Consider the following 23,258-nt stretch of genomic DNA (forward strand, 5'->3'; position numbering starts at 1 on the left):
CCATTAAAGCTCTCGAAAAACACATGCACTCACACACATTTGTTCCCTACATGACATGCACTCATTAGGGTAATGTCTTCATATATATGTACACTCATGCATTCCCTATATACAGTAAGTAGGGATACTATTTTTTCCCTGCAAACATTTAATACATTCAGTTCCTTTCCACTCAAACACACACACACGCGCCTTCTGTAGGCAGTTCCTTTTATATAGTTTACACACATACTCCTCTAAAACACCCATTTGCTTCATAAATACACATCTACAACCATTCACTCTAATAGAAGCACAGCTCTCTGCAAACTCATTTGTTATTTACACCGTGATCCACACCAACATGTCTCCCGACAGCAACATAAAGTGCCTCAGCGAAATGTCTGAATGTGGACTGACCTGCTGGATGACACTCATACTACTCTCGGCACCCATTTGCTCCCAAAATACACATATGCAATTATTCACTCGCTCTCTATATAGAAGCACACTTCTCTGCAAACTCATCTGTTGTTGTGTTTGTCGGGGCAGTGATGGACTGGCATCAAAAAACGGACCTGGCACACCTGGCACACCGGCCTGGTTTTCAAACCACACCAACCTCACCCAAACATTGAGATAAAAAGCCCAAAAAACCATACAGAGTAGAAGTGTTAATCTTCACTGATCTCCCGATTTGATTCGATTATGATTATCATGTGAGCAATTCAATTTGATTTGATATCTCGATGCATCACGATGCATCAAATATATGTTTCTATTAAAGCCATGTAGGATATTTAATTCATAGCTTTTCAAGCTTCATAAACCAAACATTCTGCAGTGCTCAAATACAAAATAAATTGGATACATAAAACTATACAGCACTGAGCACATGGCACTTCTTGAATGTGCAAAACATACCAGAATATGTTAAACAGAAATGTTGTCAGGCCTACATTAAATTGTAAACAGAAAATAATCGATTATGAGCCGGCCGACTATCGATGCAGCATCGTCCATGTCCACGATTCGATGCCTCGATTATTTGATTAATTTCAACACCTGCAATGAATTCAACACCAACCTGAATGCAAAAATGTTTAACACACACTGAAAGGACACGCATTACTATCGCTACAGTCGGTCACATGTGCCAACGACAATTTAGCAATGCTCAACCTCTGGGTAGTACTTGCAGTGAGTGTCCGTAACAGAACTTTGAAATTAGTAACTCTGCCTACCGAGAGAAACCCTCCCACGCAGCTCGCTGCACTACAATCTTGAATATTTTTAGCTGCATGCATGAAATAACTTAGCAAAATAAACCGAAGACAGATTATTGTTATTATCAGTAGTGGCCCATAGAGGGCACCCCTTCTGGCATTTGCCCAAATTCCAGATGACCAGTCCGTCACCAACCTGACTCCACCAGATGGATCTCTTCGCATTTGCTCAGCATATCCATCTGGGAACTTTCCATTGGAGAACTTTTGGGAAGGGGGGCGAAAATCCTGGTTAGCTGATTGGCTAAACCATCTGTCTATCACCACCTATGTTGGTGAACCAATCAGATCAACCAATCAGATCAAATTCTTGCCGAAACCAGTCGGGAGAAAAGCAAAAAACATCTTTTCCTCCGAGAAAAGCCTCCATTGGCGTTTTTTTTTGCTCTTCTTTAAATGAAGGAATACTTTCTAATTCAGATAAAACTTGCTGCGATAGCTACGCTCATCTCATCCGTGGAAGCCGCCACGTTGTTTAGACTGAACAGACGCTTCTCGTTGGGTCACACCTAAACCCGCCTCAAAACCAACCCTGATTGGTCGGTCATTTGGTGAACGCTAAAAAACACCATAAACAGGCCTTCATATGGAGCGGAAAAAACACCCAATCTGGTAACACGAGCCACCAGTGTCTCACCGCCACATGGGTCATCCAATCAGAAAGCAGCTTGGAGGCTTCGATCATTTAAACCAGTTTTATGACGAGGTCGCTGAGGATGGAAAAATCTGACATTTCTGGGCAAACTTTGCCGGCCGGCTTTCAAAAAGAAAATCGTCATTTCAGTCACATCCACAGCAAACCTGAAACGGCACAGTGAACCGATTGGATATGAAGATGAAATCTGACGCATAGTTTCAGTGTTAAAACCGATAAAATAATTGCTGTCTGTGGTTCTATATTTGGAAGTGTGGCAATAATTTAGAAAAATAATAGCTTGCGGCAACATATGGAGAAAAAAAAACTATGAACTAAGTTCATTTTTGGAACTGTGAACTTATTTCAAGGTGTTGAAGTATGAGCTATGAACTGAACTTAGTTCATTTTAAAATTTGTGAATTGACCTTTGAACTAGTTCATGTAGAGAGTGAACTTTCCCAACGCTGCTGTCGGGTTCAAACTGTGTAGTTTGTTCCTTATGTGTGCAAACATGTTGTGTATCTGCTCAGCGTACACACACACACACGGAGCTGTGAGCGCGTGCTTTAGCGGATGGAGTGACTGTGGACCGACCTGCTGGATGAAGGTGTGAGCCCCGTGGGGGCTGAGCAGCAGGATGGCTCTGCGTAGCGTGTCTCTGTAGCGGTTCAGCTCCTCGGTCCTCATGGTGGTGAACAGGTTGGTGAAGACTTTACTGATGTTCCTGTCCACTCGCTGCAAGGCCACGTCCACGCCCTGCCGGGACGTCTGGTCCAGGAAGCCCTGCAGCCCGCGGATGTCTGGAGCAACGGATGGGGGAGATGAAGAAAAAGAGGGCAGAGAGTCAAATATATATCAACGCAAATGAGTTATATAACTGTGGAGGGAAACGTTGGAGATGCAGGACAGAAAGAAGGCAGCGAAACGACCCAAAACAATGCAAATATCAGAAAACAGTACAATAACCTTCAGCAAAAATATCACGGTTTCACGATATTGCTATGTTGCAGTTACAGCTTTTAAGATGGATTATTCTGAAAGCAACAAGTGTTTTTTCTTCCATTGAACACAATGTATTTTATTTTTAAAAGGTCCCATGACATGATGCTCTTTGGATGCTTTTATATAGACCATAGTGGTCCCCTAATACTGTATCTGAAGTCTCTTTTATATAGACCTTAGTGGTCCCCTAATACTGTATCTGAAGTCTCTTTTATATAGACCTTAGTGGTCCCCTAATACTGTATCTGAAGTCTCTTTTATATAGACCTTAGTGGTCCCCTAATACTGTATCAGGTTTCCATTTTGGGGGACATGTTCAAAGTGCTGTAAGTGCACTTCAAGCTGCTGCCAGCATAATCTCAGGTGAGTCTGGTTTTTGCAATTATAAAGCACATAACATCCCTGTCTAGAATTTTTGTCCCAGTCCGCCCCTGGTGACTAACTTATGCCTACAAGGCCAGTTAAGAAAATAATTTGGTGGCCCTCCTGCAGTAATTCTGAGGACCACCAGACCACCCTGTTGAAGATCTCTGTCATACGTTTTTTTCTAGCAGAATTCTGTCGTTTACAACAACTTCGACAAGCTTTCTCTCCGATGACGACTGTCAGCCTGGCAGCAGATTTCTCCGTCACAGAGCAGCCGACTTGATTACTCAGAGTGAGCCGATGCACATCTTCACTCTCGTCAAATTACCGTTCAAAGCCGAGTTCAAAAGTCTGCGTAGAAGCTGCTTTCATCTCCGCGGCTGTGGGCATGCATTCCCGACCCATAAAAGCAACCCAAACAGCGGGGCGGCAGACAGAACTTCAGACAGGGAAAATAAGAGTTGTGATGCTGCCTTAAAGGCCCCCCTGTCCTGAAGCTGACTTATCCTCTAAAAGCTGACTGAGGCTATTATCTGTATTCCTGCAGTGTATTCGGCGGTGCCACTGAAGCAGACAGCATCGGTCCGTGTGAGAATATCATTTGGATTGCTCGCACTCTTCTCTTAAAATAAAAAAAAAAAACTGCCTGAGAAGTTTCTTACTCTGACATTCAGACAAGGCAGCTGTGTTACGCTACGCTTCGTTATAGCTGGTGACAGGTTGTTTGGCCTGAACATCTCTTCCTTCCACCCATCCCTCCCCCCATCCTTCTCTGTCTATTAGCACTGACAGCTGGCTTGTTCCCCGTCCTGACTGACTCCGACTGCCACTCTCTACTCCCACACACACACTCCTATTTTTTTTTTTTACTCCATCTGTTTCATCGCATCCTCCCTAACTCTCTCCGTCTCACATCCACTTTTCCCCCACCCCGTCATTGCTTTTTGTTCTCCGTTACATTTTTCTGTCCATCCATCCATCCATCCATCCATCCATCCATCCATCCGTCAGTCAGTCAGTCAGGCCCTTCTTCTCCAGTGGAAAGAAAACGGTGAATTTTGGTTTTATTTAGTAGGCAAGTACCCAATGAAAACAAGCAACACGGTGCAGGAAGAGGAGAAAATATTCTTTCAGTTAGCAGGCAGTTAAATGTAAATGGACTGTATATTTATATAGCGACTATTTAAAGCACAGTACATACACAGTACAAGAACCATTCACCATTCACACACATTCACACACAGAAACAGACTGAAAGTGTAGAAGCTGATGTAACGATGCATTGCTCAAAGTCTGCAGCTTCACCGCTGATTTATTCAGCATTTTTCTATCATTTTCATGGATGAACCGATGCCTTCCCGCAGAGCTTTGCCTCAACTGGTGACATGACATCATGACTTCACGTAAACATACACGCCACTTTCTAAAGCCAAGTGGCGTGTTATCTGTACGCATTTCCAGCGCCGTATACAGCGGACGGGTTTTGTTTAGGAAAAGAAGAAAGTTACGCTTGAGTTTTGAGTTTAGGAAACGTGACACTACTCGATACGGCATAAATTCACACGCAAATGCAAGGTAATGTAAGTCAACGGAGGCCAAACGGTGTGGATAAACACGCCGCAAAGCAAGTATGCATCTTGATAACACGCCAAAATGGCATCAGTCTGCCAGATGATACTAATCCTTAAACTAAAGCTCTCCAATCCAATCATGGAATAAGCATGTTAACTTTGACACGATCTTTACAGTGACCTCACCCTGCACTGGCACCATAAACTCTAACTAATAAAGACATCACACATTTTATAGTGTAACTTTCTACACATTCACACTGCAGCAAAATGATGCACTTCACGTTTCACCTTTTTTTATCAGTGTGCAGTATAAAAGTGACACAGGCTGGCCAGGTAATGTGGCAGCTAATAAATTACTTCCCGAGATAAATCACAGAGCACTGATACTGTAAACAAGGACAAGTGCAACGTCTCCTAATTAATTAAGAGTGAGGGCAAGCATCTCAAGCCACATTTAAAGAGACAGCTCACCCCTAAGGCAAGAATACACATGGTTCCTCTTACCTTTAGAGCTAATTATGAATCTAGATGAGATGTAGAGATGTCTGCTTTCTCTCCAATATAATGGAACTAGATGGGGCTCGACTTAGAAAAAAACTCAACTGCATTGTGGCTTCACATAAATCATGACGCGATGACATGGAAGATATTATACAATAGTCTATGCACCAATCTAAATGTACAATCTACATATACAGTAGGCTATATATGACCAAAATAAAATAGGTACACACACAGAGACGCACACTCTCTCACACACACACACACACACACACACACACACACACACACACACACACACACACAGACTCATACACACTCACTAACTCTCTCACACACACACACACACACACACACACACAATATATAGGCTAGTAACCAGTGTGCCAGTAGCATAACAGTGCAATGATGTAATGAGAGTTTTAGTTTTAGTATCAAACGTGTAATTTACAACCCCCCCGCCCCCCCAATAATCAAAACTGGGCTTTTTTCCAAATCTTTTGTTCCTTTTCAATGTTTTTGTAGCTTTTTTCACCATTTTTGTCGCCTCTTTCAAGGTTTTTTGGACGTGTTGTTCGTCTTTTTTGAGTTATTCTTGGCAATTTCTTTCACCTTTTTCAATGTTTTTTTGGACAACTTTTTGGACGTTTATGTCGCCTTTTTCAATGTTATTTTGGACAATTTGTCACCTTGTTTTTATTTATTTTCTTCTAAGTCAATGGCACTTTTTTCAACGTTTGTGTCACCTCTTTCAAGGTTCTTTTGGACGTGTTGTTCGCCTTTTTTGAGTTATTTTTGGCAATTTTGTTCGACGTTTATGTCGCCTTTTTCAATGTTTTTTGGGACATTTTTGTGGTTGTTTTTGTCGGCTTGTTTTTATTTATTCTTTCTTAGTCAAGAGCACTTTTTTGGACGTTTTTGCCTCTTTTTCCGACATTTGACCTTTTGACTTTTCTGTCTTTTATCCAGTTTATTTTCTGACAATTTTTTTCGATTTTTATGTCGCTTTTTTTCCAGTACATAGTGTTATGGTTTCAGTGTTTTGCTTTGCATTTTTTTCCATTTCTGTTGCCTGTTGGTTCATTTCTGTTGTCTGTATCCGGTTTTGTAGATTTCTGTTTAGTTATCTCCCTGTTTATTGTGTTTATCCCCTCTTGACTGTGTTCTGTGTTGTCACGTTTCTGTGTTTAGTTGTCCTCATGTTTTCCGTCTGTGTTCCTGTTTCCTGTTTTATTTTGATAGTCTGCTTTCTGTCTTGTCATGTCTAGCTTTACTTTCGGTGTTTTCCCGCCTTTGTTGATTGTCCTGCCCCGTCCTGATGTGTTTCACCTGTTGTATCACCTGTCCCTCATTTGTTAATTACCTCATGTATTTAGCCTCTGTGTTCCTTTTGTCTTTTGTCAGATTGGTTTGTAGCCTAGCCCTTGTGTTTCCTCCCTATGCCTTGTGTCCGTTCCTGTGTCAGTTTTACTCATGCCTGTGTTTTGCCCGTCTGTTTATTTTTGGGAGTTTTCCAGTCTTTGAGCTGCCGCTTTCTGTTAATAAATTCCTGAGTACCACCATCTCCTGCCTGTCTGCCTCCCTCTGCATTTGGGTCCTCATCCTCCTGCTACACACAACACAGACATATCCCGGGTCCTCCCTAGATAGTTGGATATCTCAACCCCTCCCCAATGTTGAACCCAAAGTTACACCCTTGGTATCACATTATGCATACATGCACCATTCCCAATCTCTCCCCATCTACCGTTCCCTCTGTATTTCTTTCATCCATCCTGCTCTCAGTGTGACTGCCATCACTCCTCTCAAGAAATCTGCTGGAGAAAAATAATCCCTCCTTTTCTCAAGCTGAAGCGCGGCAACAACACAAGCGACGGGACTTGAAAAGCAATATGCCGAGCTCCTCGCCGGCCACACTGCTTCTCATCACTTTCTCCAGACTCACTTTCAGCAAGGCGCCGCCGGGGGACGCACTCCTCTCCCGGCAGAAAAGCCAGCACTTATCTCTTTCCATCAGAGTCACACTAATCTCGCCTCTGAAGTCACTCGAAGCTGGCAGGTAGACCGCCGGCTGCAGAAAATGCCTCCGATTTCATTTAGATTCACACAACATGAAAATATGAGTGGATTGCAGACAGGGTTCGGAATTAAAGGTGCAGTAGGTAAGACTTAAAAAACTGTCATATCTGCTGAAACTGACCCTATGTTCCAGTAGAACTACATGAAATCCAGCTCCTCTGGCTCCACCTACAGCCTGTAATGCGATTTACAAAAATCCACCACTCCCTGTTCAGATGCACCAAACAGAGCCAGGGGGAGTGTCTAACTGTTCAGATGCACCAATCAGGGCCAGGGGGAGTGTCTAACTGTTCAGATGCACCAATCAGGGCCAGGGGGGTGTCTGACTATGTGTCAATCACTGCTCATGCATTCCTTCTCCCTTGTGGGGGGAGGGGCTTATGAGACCGTTTTGGGCTTTAGGAGAAAGAGGGGAGGGACTAAGAAGTTGTAGATGTTCACATTTTTTGTATATTTTTTTTAATAGTCAAAATTCTGTCTTTGCAGTGTTTTAAATGTGACTGTGTTCTAGTTTCTTCTCTCCTTCTCTGTGACTCTGAATATATTTGAGTTGTGGACAAACCAAGACATTTGAGGTCATCTTGGGACTTTGGGAAAAACTGATCCACATTTTTTACCAGTTTCTGACATTTTAGAGACCAAACAACTAATCCATTAATCCGGAAAAGTAATCCACACATTAATCCACCATGAAAATAATTGTTGGTCGCAGCCCTGCATACCATACTCTGTAGTTCCTTACCCCACGACAGCCACTGGTTTTAAAACCTGCACACAGAGTTAACGTTTGATTTCCATATTAGGGTCTTATTTGATTTGCTTTTTCAGGAACATGAAAACTGACAGTTTTTCTACTACTAAACTCAGTAGTAGAGCTTGGGTCTGCCGAGGTTTCTTCCTAAAAGGGAGTTTTTCCTCGCCACTGTCGCATTAGCCACTGCTAATGCTTGCTCTTTGGGGGGAATTACTGGAATTGTTGGGCCTTTGTAAATTATAGACTATGGTCTAGATCCACTCTATCTGTAAAGTGTCTCGAGATAACTCTTGTTATGATCTGATACTATAAATAAAATTTAATTGAATTGAAATAGTTTTGGTGCCTACACCTAACCAAACTGGGACCGTTTCACAACGTTAAAGACCATTCCCTTCTCTGGTTTGGATATGAGGTCGTATTTCTGCCACCGCTAGCGGCGCTAGCTTATGAAACGCTCCTGTGGGTCGTATTAGAGGGGAGGAACAAACGAGCCATGTCGTTTTATTGGAGGAATTCTTGTTCCAAACATCATTACTTGATCTGTTTATCTGAACAGGCTTGCAAGTATACGTTGAACATCATCCCCCAAACCGGTCGCGTCAAATGGCCGCCGACATAGAGTCAGGGTCTGTCCGAGGTTTCTGCCTCTTTAAAGAAGGTTTTTCCTCGCTGCTGATGCACCAAATTAGCCTAGAAATCTAGACCCCCCTAGTGGCAGCAAATGTCATTTGCAGACAGGGTCCGTCTTACAACTCTCCGTTGGATTGCGAGCTCTACCAAACTCTAGTCAGGCCAATCACATTGTGTATATTATTTTTTTTTTTATTATTTGCTTTATTTGAGACACGTAAACAATGGTCCATAGTACAAAGAAGAAAGAAACACACGTAAAAAACAACACATTATCTCCTGGATAGGCTCATAAGCCAGTGAGTCCAAATACCAGAGGAGTATCGCACAGAGCTATGTCCAGGTAGTGCCAGGTAGTTTTCCATCAGTAGTTTTATACACATAAATCTCTGTTTTTCTTCTTAAGCTTCCAACTCCTCCATCACGCACCTGTCTTGCCGCCATGACAGCCACCATGACTAAGTAGAGTCGGTAGGCGGGACTTTTGGCTGCTGCTGCTGGTGAACAGAGGTCTTCTGGAAGACTTGGAGTTCAGCTTTTCTTTGAGAAAAGAACAAAGAACGGCACTGAAGTCATTCTTAAAAAAGGGAAGATGTGTTCAACAACTATCAGCTAGCGTTGCTCTGATTGGTTGGAGCGCTATCCTATTGCGTGCAGAGGGAATTTGAAAGACAACCGTTTATCCCGCCCCTCTGATTGAGCCCTGCCAATGGGGAGTTCCCAGACCCAACATCTGGATGTGGGTCTGGCTTGTCAGGCTAGCACCAATTGCTTCCTCTTAGTAATTGTTCTCTGTAATCTGTAAATTACAGAGTGTGTTGTAGACATACCTTACCAGATGCCCAAACCATCTCAACTGGCTCTTTTCGACACAAAAGGATCAGCAGCTCTAGTTTGAGTTCCTCGCGGATGACTGAGCGTCTCACCCTATTTCTAACGCTGGGTTGCCACAGGCAGAGTCTTTCAAGTGCAACTCAGTCTCGGGCACGAGCAGCTGATTTCAAGCGGAGTTGTCTCACCACAACATGATGCCGACAGTGTACATGTTTACATGTACGACTAAGAGGTGGCAGCCCTAGACCCGAGCCTGGATAAGCGGACGACCATTGATGGATGGTCTAGATCTACTCTATGTTATGATTAGACACTATAAACGAAATTTAACTGAACATTTAAACTGAGGACGCCTTGCTCACCTAAACAGCTGTTATTCGGGAATAAAATAGCGGACCAGAGGCCATTAGCTCGCTGTCCTGCCTCTGTAACCACTAAAGCTCTGGACTTGTTCTTTTAAACTCGGGCTACTTGTGGTCATACGGCGCCTCACAGGAAGTGACAGTCTCCTTCTGTTGCACTTACTGTGAGTCACTTTGCATAAAGCTCTGTGCTAAATGTTTAAACTCGGACTCGGAGTGGACGTCAGGTTGCACCGCCTCCGGGTATCTGTTCTTGCTCCCGGCTGCAGTTTCCTTTTCTGACCTGGAAAGCCACTTTGCTTCTGTTGGAATCTCGGAAAAATCGTCAGCGCAGTGATTATTGAGGAGGAACATAACAATTGTCAAGTGTCCTCTGCAATTTCAAAGCTCTCACAGGTTTTATTATTGATTTTGCAAGCGCAAAATTATAATGGCAAAGTAAAGATGAACTTTGAGGCAGGAAATGACAGTACTTTGTTGACTACACAACTGGCCAAACATATGCCTTCGGAAAAGAAAAATCAACCAGAGTCCTATGAAATAACGGCTCAGTTTAAGCTCAAGTTTCATCCTCTCTTCTGTGTAGATGTTCATTTCAAATATAAATAAGATTATTATGGATTAGACAGTTCAAAACTTGAGAACTTGAATTGGATTACGGTATTTTAAAAAGCCTATATTTTGGTCTTTTAGTATCTAATATTTATACATTAGGTGAATAGTGTGCAATGATCTATAATCTACTGTTGTCTCTCTGTATAGTACTCTATACATACTACTCTCTACTGTTGTTTCTAGACATACTACTCTATACATACTACTCTCTACTGTTGTTTCTATACATACTACTCTCTACTGTTGTCTCTCTACATACTACTCTTTACATACTACTCTTTACATAGTACTCTCGCTACATACTACTCTACTGTTGTCTCTATACATACTACTCTCTACTGATGTCTCTCTACATACTACTCTCTACTGCTGTCTCTCTACATACTACTCTCTACTGTTGTTTCTATACATACTACTCTCTACTGATGTCTCTCTACATACTACTCTCTACATACTACTCTCTACTGTTGTCTCTATACATACTACTCTCTACCTTTGTCTCTCTACATACTACTCTCTATTGCTGTCTCTCTACATGCTACTCTCTACCGTGGTCTCTCACATACTACTCTCTACATACTACTCTGTTCTAATGTCTCTTTACATACTACTCTCTACTGTTGTCTCTCTACATACTACTCTCTACTGCTGTCTCTCTACATACTAGTCTCTACTGCTGTCTCTCTACATACTAGTCTCTACTGCTGTCTCTCTACATACTACTCTCTACCGTTGTCTACATACTACTCTCTACCGCTGTCTCTCTACATACTACTCTCTACTGCTGTTCCACTACATACTACTCTATACATAGTACAATCTACTGCTGTCTCTCTACATATACTCTCTACTGCTGTCTCTCTGCATGCTACTCTCTACCGTGGTCTCTCTACATACTACTCTCTACTGCTGTCTCTCTACATACTACATTCTACTGCTGTCTCTCTACATGCTACTCTCTACTGCTGTCGCTCTACATACAACTCTATACATAGTACAATCTACATGCTACTCTCTACTGCTGTCTCTCTACATGCTACGCTTTACCGTTGTCTCTCTTCATACTACTCTCTACTGCTGTCTCTCTACATGCTAATCTCTACCGTGGTCTCTCTACAAAGATGAACCACCAGCTGGAAATAATCTGATGGAAGGTGACACCGTGTTTCTCACGTAATTTGTTGAAGTTTTAAATGCTTTCTTTCCCACAGAGAACACAGTGGCTTTTGAGGAAATCCCTCCTTATTTAAAAGGAGGAAATCCAACCGTGAATTAATTGAAAGCAGCACCTCGTGTGGAGTGTGGAAAAGCCTTGCTGTGTGTTCTGTACTGTTGCATTTACGTGAACACTAGTGAAGTAGATTCCCTGAACCGTGACGCCGAAATAAAAAAAAATGAAAATGTGTAATGTAGTGGGAGGCATTTCCCTGACAGCTCAGTTCATTTATCACTTTAGAGACTGTTGGAAAAGGACATTTTAATTACTAACTATAGGAAGGGAAAGAAATAGAGAGAGAGAGAGATGACGGTGTGTGTTTGTGACGAGGGATAATTGAGCCTTTTTATCCACATCGTCAATGACGGGTGTGACATTTACTTTGGGAACACGCACTTACTACTGTGTGTGTGTGTGCGTGCGTGCGTGCGTGCGTGCGTGCGTGCGTGCGTGCGTGCGTCGTGCGTGCGTGCGTGTCCATATCCATAAAACACACACACCTGCTCTAACCTTTCACAGTCTGCTAAATAATGGGCAGGAAAGATGGAGGAAAGCACTGCGACAGACACAAACACACACACACAGACACACACTTGTGTTTGCTGTACCTAATAGGCAGCAGAAAGGATTAATTTGGACAAACAGGAAACAGTTCCCAGCAAGCCTCATAACCTTAATCAGGCTGTTCTCATGAACCATTGGTACATGTCGCTACAAAAAGTAAATTACCGTAATTGTTTTTTTATTCCACGCTTCCACTACTGTCAGGAGCGTCTATATCGATAACGTATCATTTCCAGGATTGCTCTGGTGCCACAAGAAATTCGGCCGGATGTGAGTCCCCTTCCTCTTTCTTTGTGTTGGCGTTCTAACCTCCGGCTGATTTGTGAGGACTATGGTTAACTGCTCCTCAGATCTCTGCAGGGTAAATCCAGACAGCTAGCTAGACTATCTGTCCAATCTGAGTTTTCTGTTGCACGACTAAAACTACTTTTGAACGTACACATGTTCCACCAAAACAAGTTCCTTCCTGAGACTTTTTAGAAGAGGCACCGTGGCTCCGTCCGGAGCTTAGCCCCACCCACGATGATTGTGATTAGTTTAGAGAAATGCCAATAAACCAGAGCACTTTCTTTTTCCATCCAATGCGAGACTAATGTGATATTAATGCAGACTCTGGCGCATATTAACCCTCTTGTTTTCCTCGGGTCAAATTTGACCCACTTTCAAAACGTTTCTATATATATTCTACGCTCTTCACAAGTAAAATAAATGATCAGTCCACTACTTATATCGAATTTGGGTGTTTTATTCAATTTTATAACATTTGCAGCAAAAACATTTGAAAAGAACGTTGAAAAAAAGTGACAAAAATGACGGAAAAAGCTTCAAAAAAAGTAGGAAAAGGCGCAGAAAAAATCATCAGAAAAAGTGACCAAAAAAATTGAAAGAAACGGACAAAAACGTTTAATGTTTAAAAACAAAAGGTTGCATGGTCCACGCAAAGACAACACAAGGCTTAACACAACTAATCAAGTATTTTCTCCTTGATGATGCAGGCTGATCAGAGGAAGTAATGATGTGCTGTACGTCTCATAGGAATAATACATGCAGCGCCTCTGTTCAGCCTATTCGCACATCAACTGGTCCGATACTAACAGGGCCGATGTATAATTTAACTCAGACCGCGAAGCCCATGCATGGGGCGTATGAGATGCAAATGCACGGCTCGCTGTGCTTTGCTCCTGCTCCCCTGCAGGCCTGGAAATGGAGCCAATCAAAGGCCTGCGAGAGGCTTTACATCCGCCATCACGGACTGATCAAGGCTCATGCTGCGGGACAAGCATAAATAAGAAAACATCAGACAGTTTTCACCTTCCACACATTAAGTTTTTATTTCTTTTGCTTTTCATTGTGATCCAAAGTATGTTGATAGCTGTGTCAATCTAGGTGGATATTATCTCTCACTACGACGGAGGGCGACGCCAGTTAAATGAAATCTACAGGCGACGTTATTTATGCAAAAAACACATGCTGACATTAATCTTTGTGACATAAATGCAATGCCTATTTTGAAGTAAATATTGTCAGGCTGATGAATGAATTATAAGTGTGAGAATGAGCTCTTCTAACACAAATTAAAGCACTCATGGTTGCACTGACTCCGTTTACATTTTAGTTTTTCACTTAGCACTCCATCACTGACAACCGCCAATAAGTGTCAGCTATTCAGATGATTCAGTCGCACTTCTCTCTGTGAAATACTCTCGCCAAAGTCGTTCAGCTTCACACACAATCTCTACCTAAACAACTCGATCTCCAATCCAAATGCACGGAGCACCAGGACGGTCTCCTTCACTGTCAGCAGCAGGTTCTCCAGTACAGCCAAGTTAAAGGTCCCATAGCATGAAAATTTCACTTTATGAGGTTTTTTAACATTAATATGCGTTCCCCCCCAGCCTGCCTATGGTCCCCCAGTGGCTAGAAATGGTGATAGGTGTAAACCGAGCCCTGGGTATCCTGCTCTGTCTTTGAGAAAATGAAAGCTCAGATGGACCAATCAGGAATCTTCTCCTTATGAGGTCATAAGGAGCAAGGTTACCTCCCCTTTCTCTGCTTTGCCCTCCCAGAGAATTTGGCCCACCCATGAGAGAGAGAGAGAGAATCATGGCTTTCAAACGAGCAAAGAGACAGTTGGTCAAGACCACCCCCCACCCTCCACCTTACTAGGAAAGGTCATTGTGGGACTGGCTCTAGTGGCTGTAATTCTGCACCAAGGCTGAATTTTGTGTAAGAGACTTCAGATACAGTATTAGGGGACCACTAAGGTCTATATAAAAGAGACTTCAGATACAGTATTAGGGGACCACTAAGGTCTATATAAAAGAGACTTCAGATACAGTATTAGGGGACCACTAAGGTCTATATAAAAGAGACTTCAGATACAGTATTAGGGGACCACTAAGGTCTATATAAAAGAGACTTCAGATACAGTATTAGGGGACCACTAAGGTCTATATAAAAGAGACTTCAGATACAGTATTAGGGGACCACTAGAGACTTCAGATACAGTATTAGGGGACCACTAAGGTCTATATAAAAGAGACTTCAGATACAGTATTAGGGGACCACTAAGGTCTATATAAAAGAGACTTCAGATACAGTATTAGGGGACCACTAAGGTCTATATAAAAGCATCCAAAGAGCACCATGTCATGGGACCTTTAAAGTTGGCTGTAGACTAGTCTGGATCAACGGAAGTACGTCTCCAGGATAACTGGCTGACTTTAAGCCAGATGTCAGGCTTTGCCATTCACCTTCTGCTCTCTCTGCGTGTTGTTACACTCCTTCAATCAGTATGCCTCGACTTTCTTTCAACGCTTCCAAGTAGACTCACCCCTTCCCCTTCCTCTCTCTGTGTTGCCGTTCTCAAACTCTGTTCGCTTCAGGAAACAACAACCAAAGAAGTCCCGCAAATGATGAAAGAAACATGTCTGACCTTGCACCCTAATTACACAGCAACCAGAAAACACTGAATTATTCAGCATGCGCCTTTAACTCACCATGTTGGCGATAATTAAAAAATCAGTTCATTTAATTTCATTCATTTCATCTGCACAAATGATACACTTCAATCTCACGTTCATTTTTCATCATCTTTTATCTCTCTCCTTCTGTGTGTCTTATCGCTGAGGACACAAACTGTTGTCGGCTTGGAACAGCTGATAGCGAACGTTGGGTACAAAACGGGATGAAACATGCTGCTAAAAATGAACAAATAATTTACAGATTTACAGGAGGCCATCCGCTCCTGGGTGTATCCCAACGGTGTGTCACTTGTTACCGGGTTCAATCGCCGTGGTAACTTATGCTCCACAACATTTCGATCCACAAGCGACAGCAGTTGACGGGAATGTCGAGTGAGTGTGAACGAGTGTGAACTATTTGATAAAGCTTATAGTTAAGGAGTGAGGAGTTGCAGTGTTCACCTAACTGGCCCACCTGCCTCTCTTCATAATTGTTAGATTAATAATACATAACAAAGTAGAGGGAGACAGGCCAGCCAAGCCCGATCCGGCAGGGGAGAGTTCTAAGCCCGAACAGGCTACCTCTCCTTATGACCTGTCTCTCTTAGTTACTGTGGTTATAGTTACGCTGTTAAACATCCCTCCACTCTCATCTTTCGAAGGACAGGTGAGTATTGTGAACGACACTCCAGTTTCCGCCTGACTTCCTGTTTCTTGTTGCAGGCGACAACGGCAGACGCTTAACGTCTCGCGATTTAAAGTCCTCCACAACGAAATACAGTCACTAATTACACCGTTTCGCTGTATTTTAACCGGACCTGTCTGGCGCAGTTTCTCCGTTGTTTGCAAAACTTTCCTCCGCTCCGTTTGCTAACGTCTAGGTATTTGTTGTGCTAACGGCTAGTTAGCCTACCTGCTAGCGGGAGTTAAAACGAACCACTCAGGATTTTGCCTCCTGGGAAATCTATTGTATATTTTGGTAGCAGTAACGGGCTATCCACTGCTTGCTAAACACAAGCAGGAGCACTTGCATTGTATTTCGACTTGTGAAGGTTTTTAGGTTTTAGGAGAAGGCCTCCATCAACGTTGCTACTAGCTAAACTAGCAAGCTACACGATGCCCCCCCTCAGCTGTTCACCTGGCTGCGACTCGTGCCACCTTTTCAGCCAGAAGATAGTGGAACTTGAAGCCAGAATATCGACTCTCCTCCAGATCAAGGCAAGTGAAGAGTTCCTCGACTCCATTATCATTGGAAGTTCCCCCCACACACACACACTGATGGATGTTTTGATTCCACTGTGCCCTGCAATACTCTCACCCCACCACACACTAATACAACCTCTGTCCCTGCTGTCTCTCCTCGGCTTCTGCCGAGGACCCAGCCAACTCTGCTGACCAGCTCCACTCCACACCAGCCTGAGCCATGGCGTGTAAGCAAGCACCAGAGCAGGCGGTCAGGACAACGCCAGCCCCAGCCCAACCCCTACGACTAGAAAACCGCTACAGCATTCTGACGAACGACGAGGAGTTCCCTTCTCTGCCACGTCCCCACGCAGCTCATCCTGGTCCATCCACACAGTCGACGCGCCCATTGAGGGCGGACTCTCCCCCCCGGGACTCATCAATCTCCACGCTGGTCATCCGGAAGCTCCATGGTAAGGGATCTCCACATTCCCCCTTTACCCAGCGGTCCCTCCAAGGTCTACTGCTTCCCCGGTGCCAAGGTCCGTGACATCCAGCACAAACTTCCCGGCATCCTCGCCCGCCACTCCAAGGTCGACAACATCATCGTGCATGTGGGCACAAACAACATCAGAGAGAGACGGTCGATAGCACTCCAGGAAGACTTCACCACTCTCATCACCATCCTGATGGGCACAGGTAAGCGGATTGTCATCTCTGGGCCTCTACCTACCTACAGGAAGGGTGCGGAGAGATGGTCCAGACTGTTCTGGCTCCACACCTGGCTGGAACCACTCTGCACTTCCCTGGGCCTTCCCCATGTCGACAACTTCAACTTGTTCTGGGAGATGCCCAACCTGCTGAAGCGTGATGGTCTCCACCCAAACCGACACGGAGCCAGGCTGCTATCTGACAACATAACCACCACACTAACAGAAGGCAAGTATTGACATTATGTTGAAAATATCACAGATTCATGTCCCCAGGTATTGATCCTGATAGCACTATACAAGTGGATGGATCTGAAAATGTTTTCTGTAGGATAACATGTAGTACTAGTATTACTCCAGTAACATGTGGTACTAGTACTATTCCAGTAATTATCAACAACAGACCACACAAAGTGGTGAATAGAGAGGCAACACTTAACAACCTAATTGGAATTAAAACTACCACAGCAATGATAGAAAAGGATAGGAAAATTAGATGTGGATTACTAAATATCAGATCTTTGTCTTCTAAAGCAGTACTCGTAAATGAATTGATATCTGATAATCAAATTGATCTATTCTGTCTTACTGAAACCTGGCTGGGCCATGAAGAATATGTTAGTCTAAATGAAGCCACCCCTCCCAGTCATATTAATACTCAAATTCCTAGAGGCTCAGGCCGAGGAGGGGAGTTGCAGCCATATTTGATTCAAGCCTGTTAATTAACCCTAAACCCAAACTAAATTATAACTCTTTTGAAAGCCTTGTTCTTAATCTTCAACATCCAACACGGAAATCAGTACAGCCAATTATATTTGTTGTTGTCTACCGAGCTCCAGGTCCGTATTCTGAATTTTTATCTGAATTCTCAGAGTTTTTATCATGTGTAGTCCTTAAATCAGACAAAGTACTTATTGTTGGTGATTTTAATATCCATGTGGACGTTGACAGCAATAGCCTTACTACTGCTTTCAACTCATTACTGGATTCAATCGGTTTCAGTCAGAGTGTGCACAAAGGCGGCGCACTGTTTTAACCACACCCTCGACCTTGTGCTGGCATATGGTATTGAAATTGAGGATTTAATAATATTTCCGCAGAATCTGGTATTATCAGATCATTTTTTAATTACTTTTGAATTCTTGCTACCTGACCATACTAAACCAGATAGCAGCTTCTACACTAGATGCCTATCTGACAGTGCTATAGCTAAATTTAAGGAAAGTTTTCCTACATCATTCCAGTCTATGTCGTGCCTTAACATAACAGAGGACCTCTATGTTAACCTCAGTCCCTCTCAAATTGATACATTTGTAGAGCGGTGCTACGACTTGCCTACGGACGACCTTAGACTCTGTCGCTCCTCTCAAAAAGAAGACGATAAAGCAAAGGAAATTAGCTCCTTGGTATAACTCCCAAACTCGCAAATTAAAACAAATCTCACGAAACATCGAAAGTAAGTGGCGCTCCACCAAAGTGGAGGAATCCCGTTTGGAATGGCAAGACAGTCTGAAAACCTATAGGAAGGCCCTAAGAAAGGCCAGATCAGACTATTACTCATCATTAATAGAAGAAAACAAGAACAACCCAAGGTTTCTTTTCAGCACTGTAGCCAGGCTGACAGATAGCCACAGCTCTACTGAGCCATCTATTCCTCTAGCTCTGAGTAGTGATGACTTCATGAGCTTCTTTAATGATAAAATTATAACAATTAGAGATAAAATTCAACACCTTTTGCCCTTAACTTCTAACAGTTCATCTTTAAATGCAGGACCGCTAGAAAGAACGACGACTCCCGACATATACTTGGACTGCTTTTATCCTATAGACCTTCAACAATTAATGTTAAAGATATCCTCAGCTAAGCCGTCTACCTGTCTCTTAGACCCCATCCCAACGAGGCTACTCAAAGAAGCGTTACCCGTGGTAAACACTTCATTATTAGATATGATCAACATGTCCTTACTAACAGGTTATGTACCGCAGTCATTTAAAATTGCTGTGATAAAACCTCTTCTGAAAAAACCCACCCTAGATCCTGAGGTCTTAGCAAACTATAGACCTATATCAAACCTTCCCTTTCTATCCAAGATCCTTGAGAAGGTGGTTGCTAATCAGTTATGTGATTTTCTACATAGCAACAGTCTATTTGATGATTTTCAATCAGGATTTAGAAAGAATCATAGCACAGAGACGGCACTGGTGAAAATTACTAACGACCTTCTAACTGCTGCAGACAAAGGACTTGTCTCCATTCTTGTTCTACTAGATCTTAGTGCTGCATTTGACACTATTGACCATACTATCCTGTTACAGAGACTGGAACACTTAGTTGGCATTAAAGGAATCGCACTAAGCTGGTTTAAGTCCTATTTCTCTGAACGATCCCAGTTTGTTAATGTTAATGATAAACCCTCCAAGCACGCTAAAGTTAGCCATGGCGTTCCTCAAGGCTCAGTGCTTGGACCAATTCTATTTTCCTTATATATGCTTCCTCTAGGTAATATTATTAGGAAACACTCGATTAACTATCACTGTTACGCAGACGATACCCAATTATATCTGTCAATTAAGCCAGATGAAAGTGGTCAGTTAGCAAGACTTCAAACGTGTATTGAGGATATAAAATCCTGGATGACCCACAATTTCCTGATGTTAAACTCAGATAAAACTGAAGTTATTGTGATAGGACCAACGCACCGCCGAACTTCGTTTTTCGAAAGATATAGTTACTCTGGATGGTATTACCCTGGCCTCCAGCACTACTGTCAGAAATCTAGGAGTTATTTTTGATCAGGATATATCCTTCAACGCCCACTTAAAACAAACCTCAAGAATAGCCTTTTTCCATCTTCGTAACATTGCCAAAATTAGGAATATCCTGTCTCAAAACGATGCTGAAAAACTAGTCCATGCATTCGTTACTTCTAGACTAGATTACTGCAATTCCTTATTATCAGGTTGCCCAAATAAGTCCATTAAGACTCTCCAACTGATCCAGAATGCTGCAGCACGTGTTCTGACGAGAACTAAGAGAAGAGATCATATTTCTCCTGTATTAGCTTCTCTGCATTGGCTTCCAGTGAAATATAGGATTGAATTTAAAATCCTCCTCCTGACTTACAAAGCTCTAAATGGTCAAGCACCATCATACTTAGAAGAGCTCATAGTACCTTATTGTCCCACTAGAGCACTGCGCTCCCAGAATCTTGGGGCTACTTATGGTTCCTAGAGTCTCTGGAAGTAGACTGGGGCCCAGGGCCTTCAGCTATCAGGCTCCAGTATTGTGGAACCAGCTCCCAGTCGGGGTTCGAGAGGCAGACACCGTTACCACATTTAGGAGTAAACTGAAAACCCTCCTCTTTGATAAAGCTTATAGTTAGGGACGAGGAGTTGAAGCGTCCACCTAACCCGCCCACTGCTTCTCCTCGTAGTCATCAGTTTTTTTTTTCTATACTGTATAATTAATAATCGAGCGAGTAGAGGGAGGCGGTCCAGTACAGCCCGACCGGTTGGGGGAGTTCTAGCCCGACCAGGCACCTCTCTTTAACCTGCCTCTCTTAAGTTATGCTATTACAATTCTAGACTGCCGGGGAGGCTGTTCCTCCCTAAGACACACTGAGCTGCTCTCTCATCTCTACTTGTTACTTTTGTATGCATCCTGTCCCAGAAATGCTTGTTACTAATCTAGCTCTGGGGAGTTTACTCCCCGGAGTCCTTATGTTTCTTCTTCGCAGAGCTATGCTCTGCGATTCTCTGCATTTCCCGGCTGCATCCTGCTGCGTCCTGCTGCATCCGCAGCCTCCACCCGTGCTCTGCAGCGCCACGTTACATCCCGCTACGCCCTGCTGTGATGTTCCTATGCACAGAGTAGTCAGGATCCGGTATAGGAGACTGCAATACTCAGTATGACACGATGTGCCCTGCTATGACATGAACTTCCACGATAACCTTCAAAGTCAATGTGACTTCTAATGTGACTGTTATCACCACTGTTCATCACGCCCCCAACCGGCCCGTCAGACACCGCCTACCAAGAGTCTGGGTCTGCCGAGGTTTCTTCCTAAAAGGGAGTTTTTTCTTGCCACTGTCGCAATAGCCACTGCTAATGCTTGCTCTTGAGGGAATTACTGTAATTGTTGGGCTTTTGGAATTTATAGAGTGTGGTCTAGACCTACTCTATCTGTAAAGTGTCTCGAGATAACTTTTGTTATGATTTGATACTATAAATAAAATTGAATTGAATTGAATTAATAAACTGGGTATTGTCAAAGTCTGCTGAACAAAGAGCTATCGATCAATCATTGTGTTTAAAGTTCTAAACATTTCCTTATATTCAGTAATTAAGGAGGTTTGACACACTCAGGGTGACTGGAGATACAAACAGGGAATATATACAGAACAAAGACAAGAACGGACATACTCCAAGTTCTGGTTAGTCACCCTGAAGAAGGCCACGGTGCAGCGTTGGTACGTATGTTTTTATACATTTTGCATTAGCCGCATCAATAAAGGCTTTTTAATATTTTCTTCAATAAGAGTGCCTTGGTTTTCACGCTGTTCTGATGCTATTGGATTACCCCTGCACCAAAGACCACCGTTTTAGACTTTTTTCAACCACCACCAAAAAGAAGCGCTCCTTTTCTCCGTGTTCCCACTTTCCTGTAAAACGTTTTTTGATGTCAAACCGTCGACATTTACAGTAAATCATGGCTGTTAACATGTTAAAAAGTATCATATTGAGAGGTTTGTAATGAGTCATTACACATACCTAGGCTTACATATGAAATGCTTTTTTGTATGAAAGCATTTCAGTATGTTGTGTGAGTTGTCTTAAAAAAAGCACGTGTTCATTGAAAAACAAACATTTCATTTGTAGGGCGTGAGGAGTTGCAGCGTTTGGACTGGCGGGAGAGGGTGTATAACTGCAGACACGTTGTCGGTACACGATCTGTGCTGCCTGCATGATCAGTCATGTGCAAAGATGTTCTCTTTCCATCTGTGTGCATTCATGTCCCAGAAATGCTTGTTATCAAATAATCTCTGGGGAGCTTATTCCCTGGAGTCCTTATGTCTTCTCGCCTAGCAGTTTTCCTTGGATTGGGGTGGCACCTAAATCATGGTTGCAGCTGCCGCAGTGGTCCTGCTCGGCGCCCTTTTACGCCCTGTGAATGAGTTTGGTTTCATATGATGGTACATATATGTTATTACCCCCTAGGTTCATTTTGCGCCGGAATTGTCCTTTAACTGCTCCTCAGATCTCTGCAGGGTAAATCCAGAAAGCTAGCTAGACTATCTGTCCAATCTGAGTTTTCTGTTGCACAACTAAAACTACTTTTGAACGTCCACATGTTCCACCAAAACAACTTCCTTCCTGAGGCTATTTAGCAGAGGCACCGTGGCTCTGTGCGGAGCTTAGCCCCGCCCCAAGATGATTGTGATTGGCTTAAAGAAATGCCAATAAACCAGAACACGTTTTTCTCCCATCCCCCAAAGCTGCCCGAGAGAAAGCAACTGATCTCTCAGTTGGAAATAAGGGCCTTGGTCTGCACAATAATGAACATGCACTTTTGTTGTGAAAGCCCCGTTACATATCAATAACTGGATGCATTTTGCGCACTAGAACGTGCCTTTTTCTCAGTAATTTTAGTGTTTTTTATGAGGGGTTGTTAGGGACGTTAATCAGAATTACAATGCATATACAGTACAGGCCAAAAGTTTGGACACACCTTCTCACTCAATGTGTTTCTTTATTTTCATGACTATTTACGTTGTAGATTCTCACTGAAGGCATCAAAACTATGAATGAACACATATGGAATTATGTACTTAACAAAAAAGTGTGAAATAACTGAAAACATGTCATGTTATATTTTAGATTCTTCAAAGTAGCCACCCTTTGCTTTTTTTGATAACTCTGCAAACCCTTGGTGTTCTCTCAATGAGCTTCATGAGGTAGTCACCTGAAATGGTTTTACCTTCACAGGTGTGCCTTGTCAGG

The 23,258-nt window shown here is 43.0% G+C and overlaps 1 protein-coding gene across 1 annotated transcript in view; it reads right to left on the reverse strand.

The window, feature by feature from the left end:
- The window catches only part of LOC114548083 (glutamate receptor ionotropic, delta-1), a 674,316-nt gene that overhangs the window by 268,326 nt on the left and 382,732 nt on the right, over positions 1 to 23,258 (reverse strand). Inside the window, exon 3 of the mRNA XM_028567790.1 lies at positions 2,497 to 2,702. Coding sequence (XP_028423591.1) covers positions 2,497 to 2,702 — 206 coding nt within the window. The remainder of the gene's footprint in view (positions 1 to 2,496; positions 2,703 to 23,258) is intronic.

This window comes from Perca flavescens, chromosome 21 (assembly GCF_004354835.1).
Source record: "Perca flavescens isolate YP-PL-M2 chromosome 21, PFLA_1.0, whole genome shotgun sequence".
NCBI classification, from domain to species: Eukaryota; Metazoa; Chordata; class Actinopteri; order Perciformes; family Percidae; genus Perca; species Perca flavescens.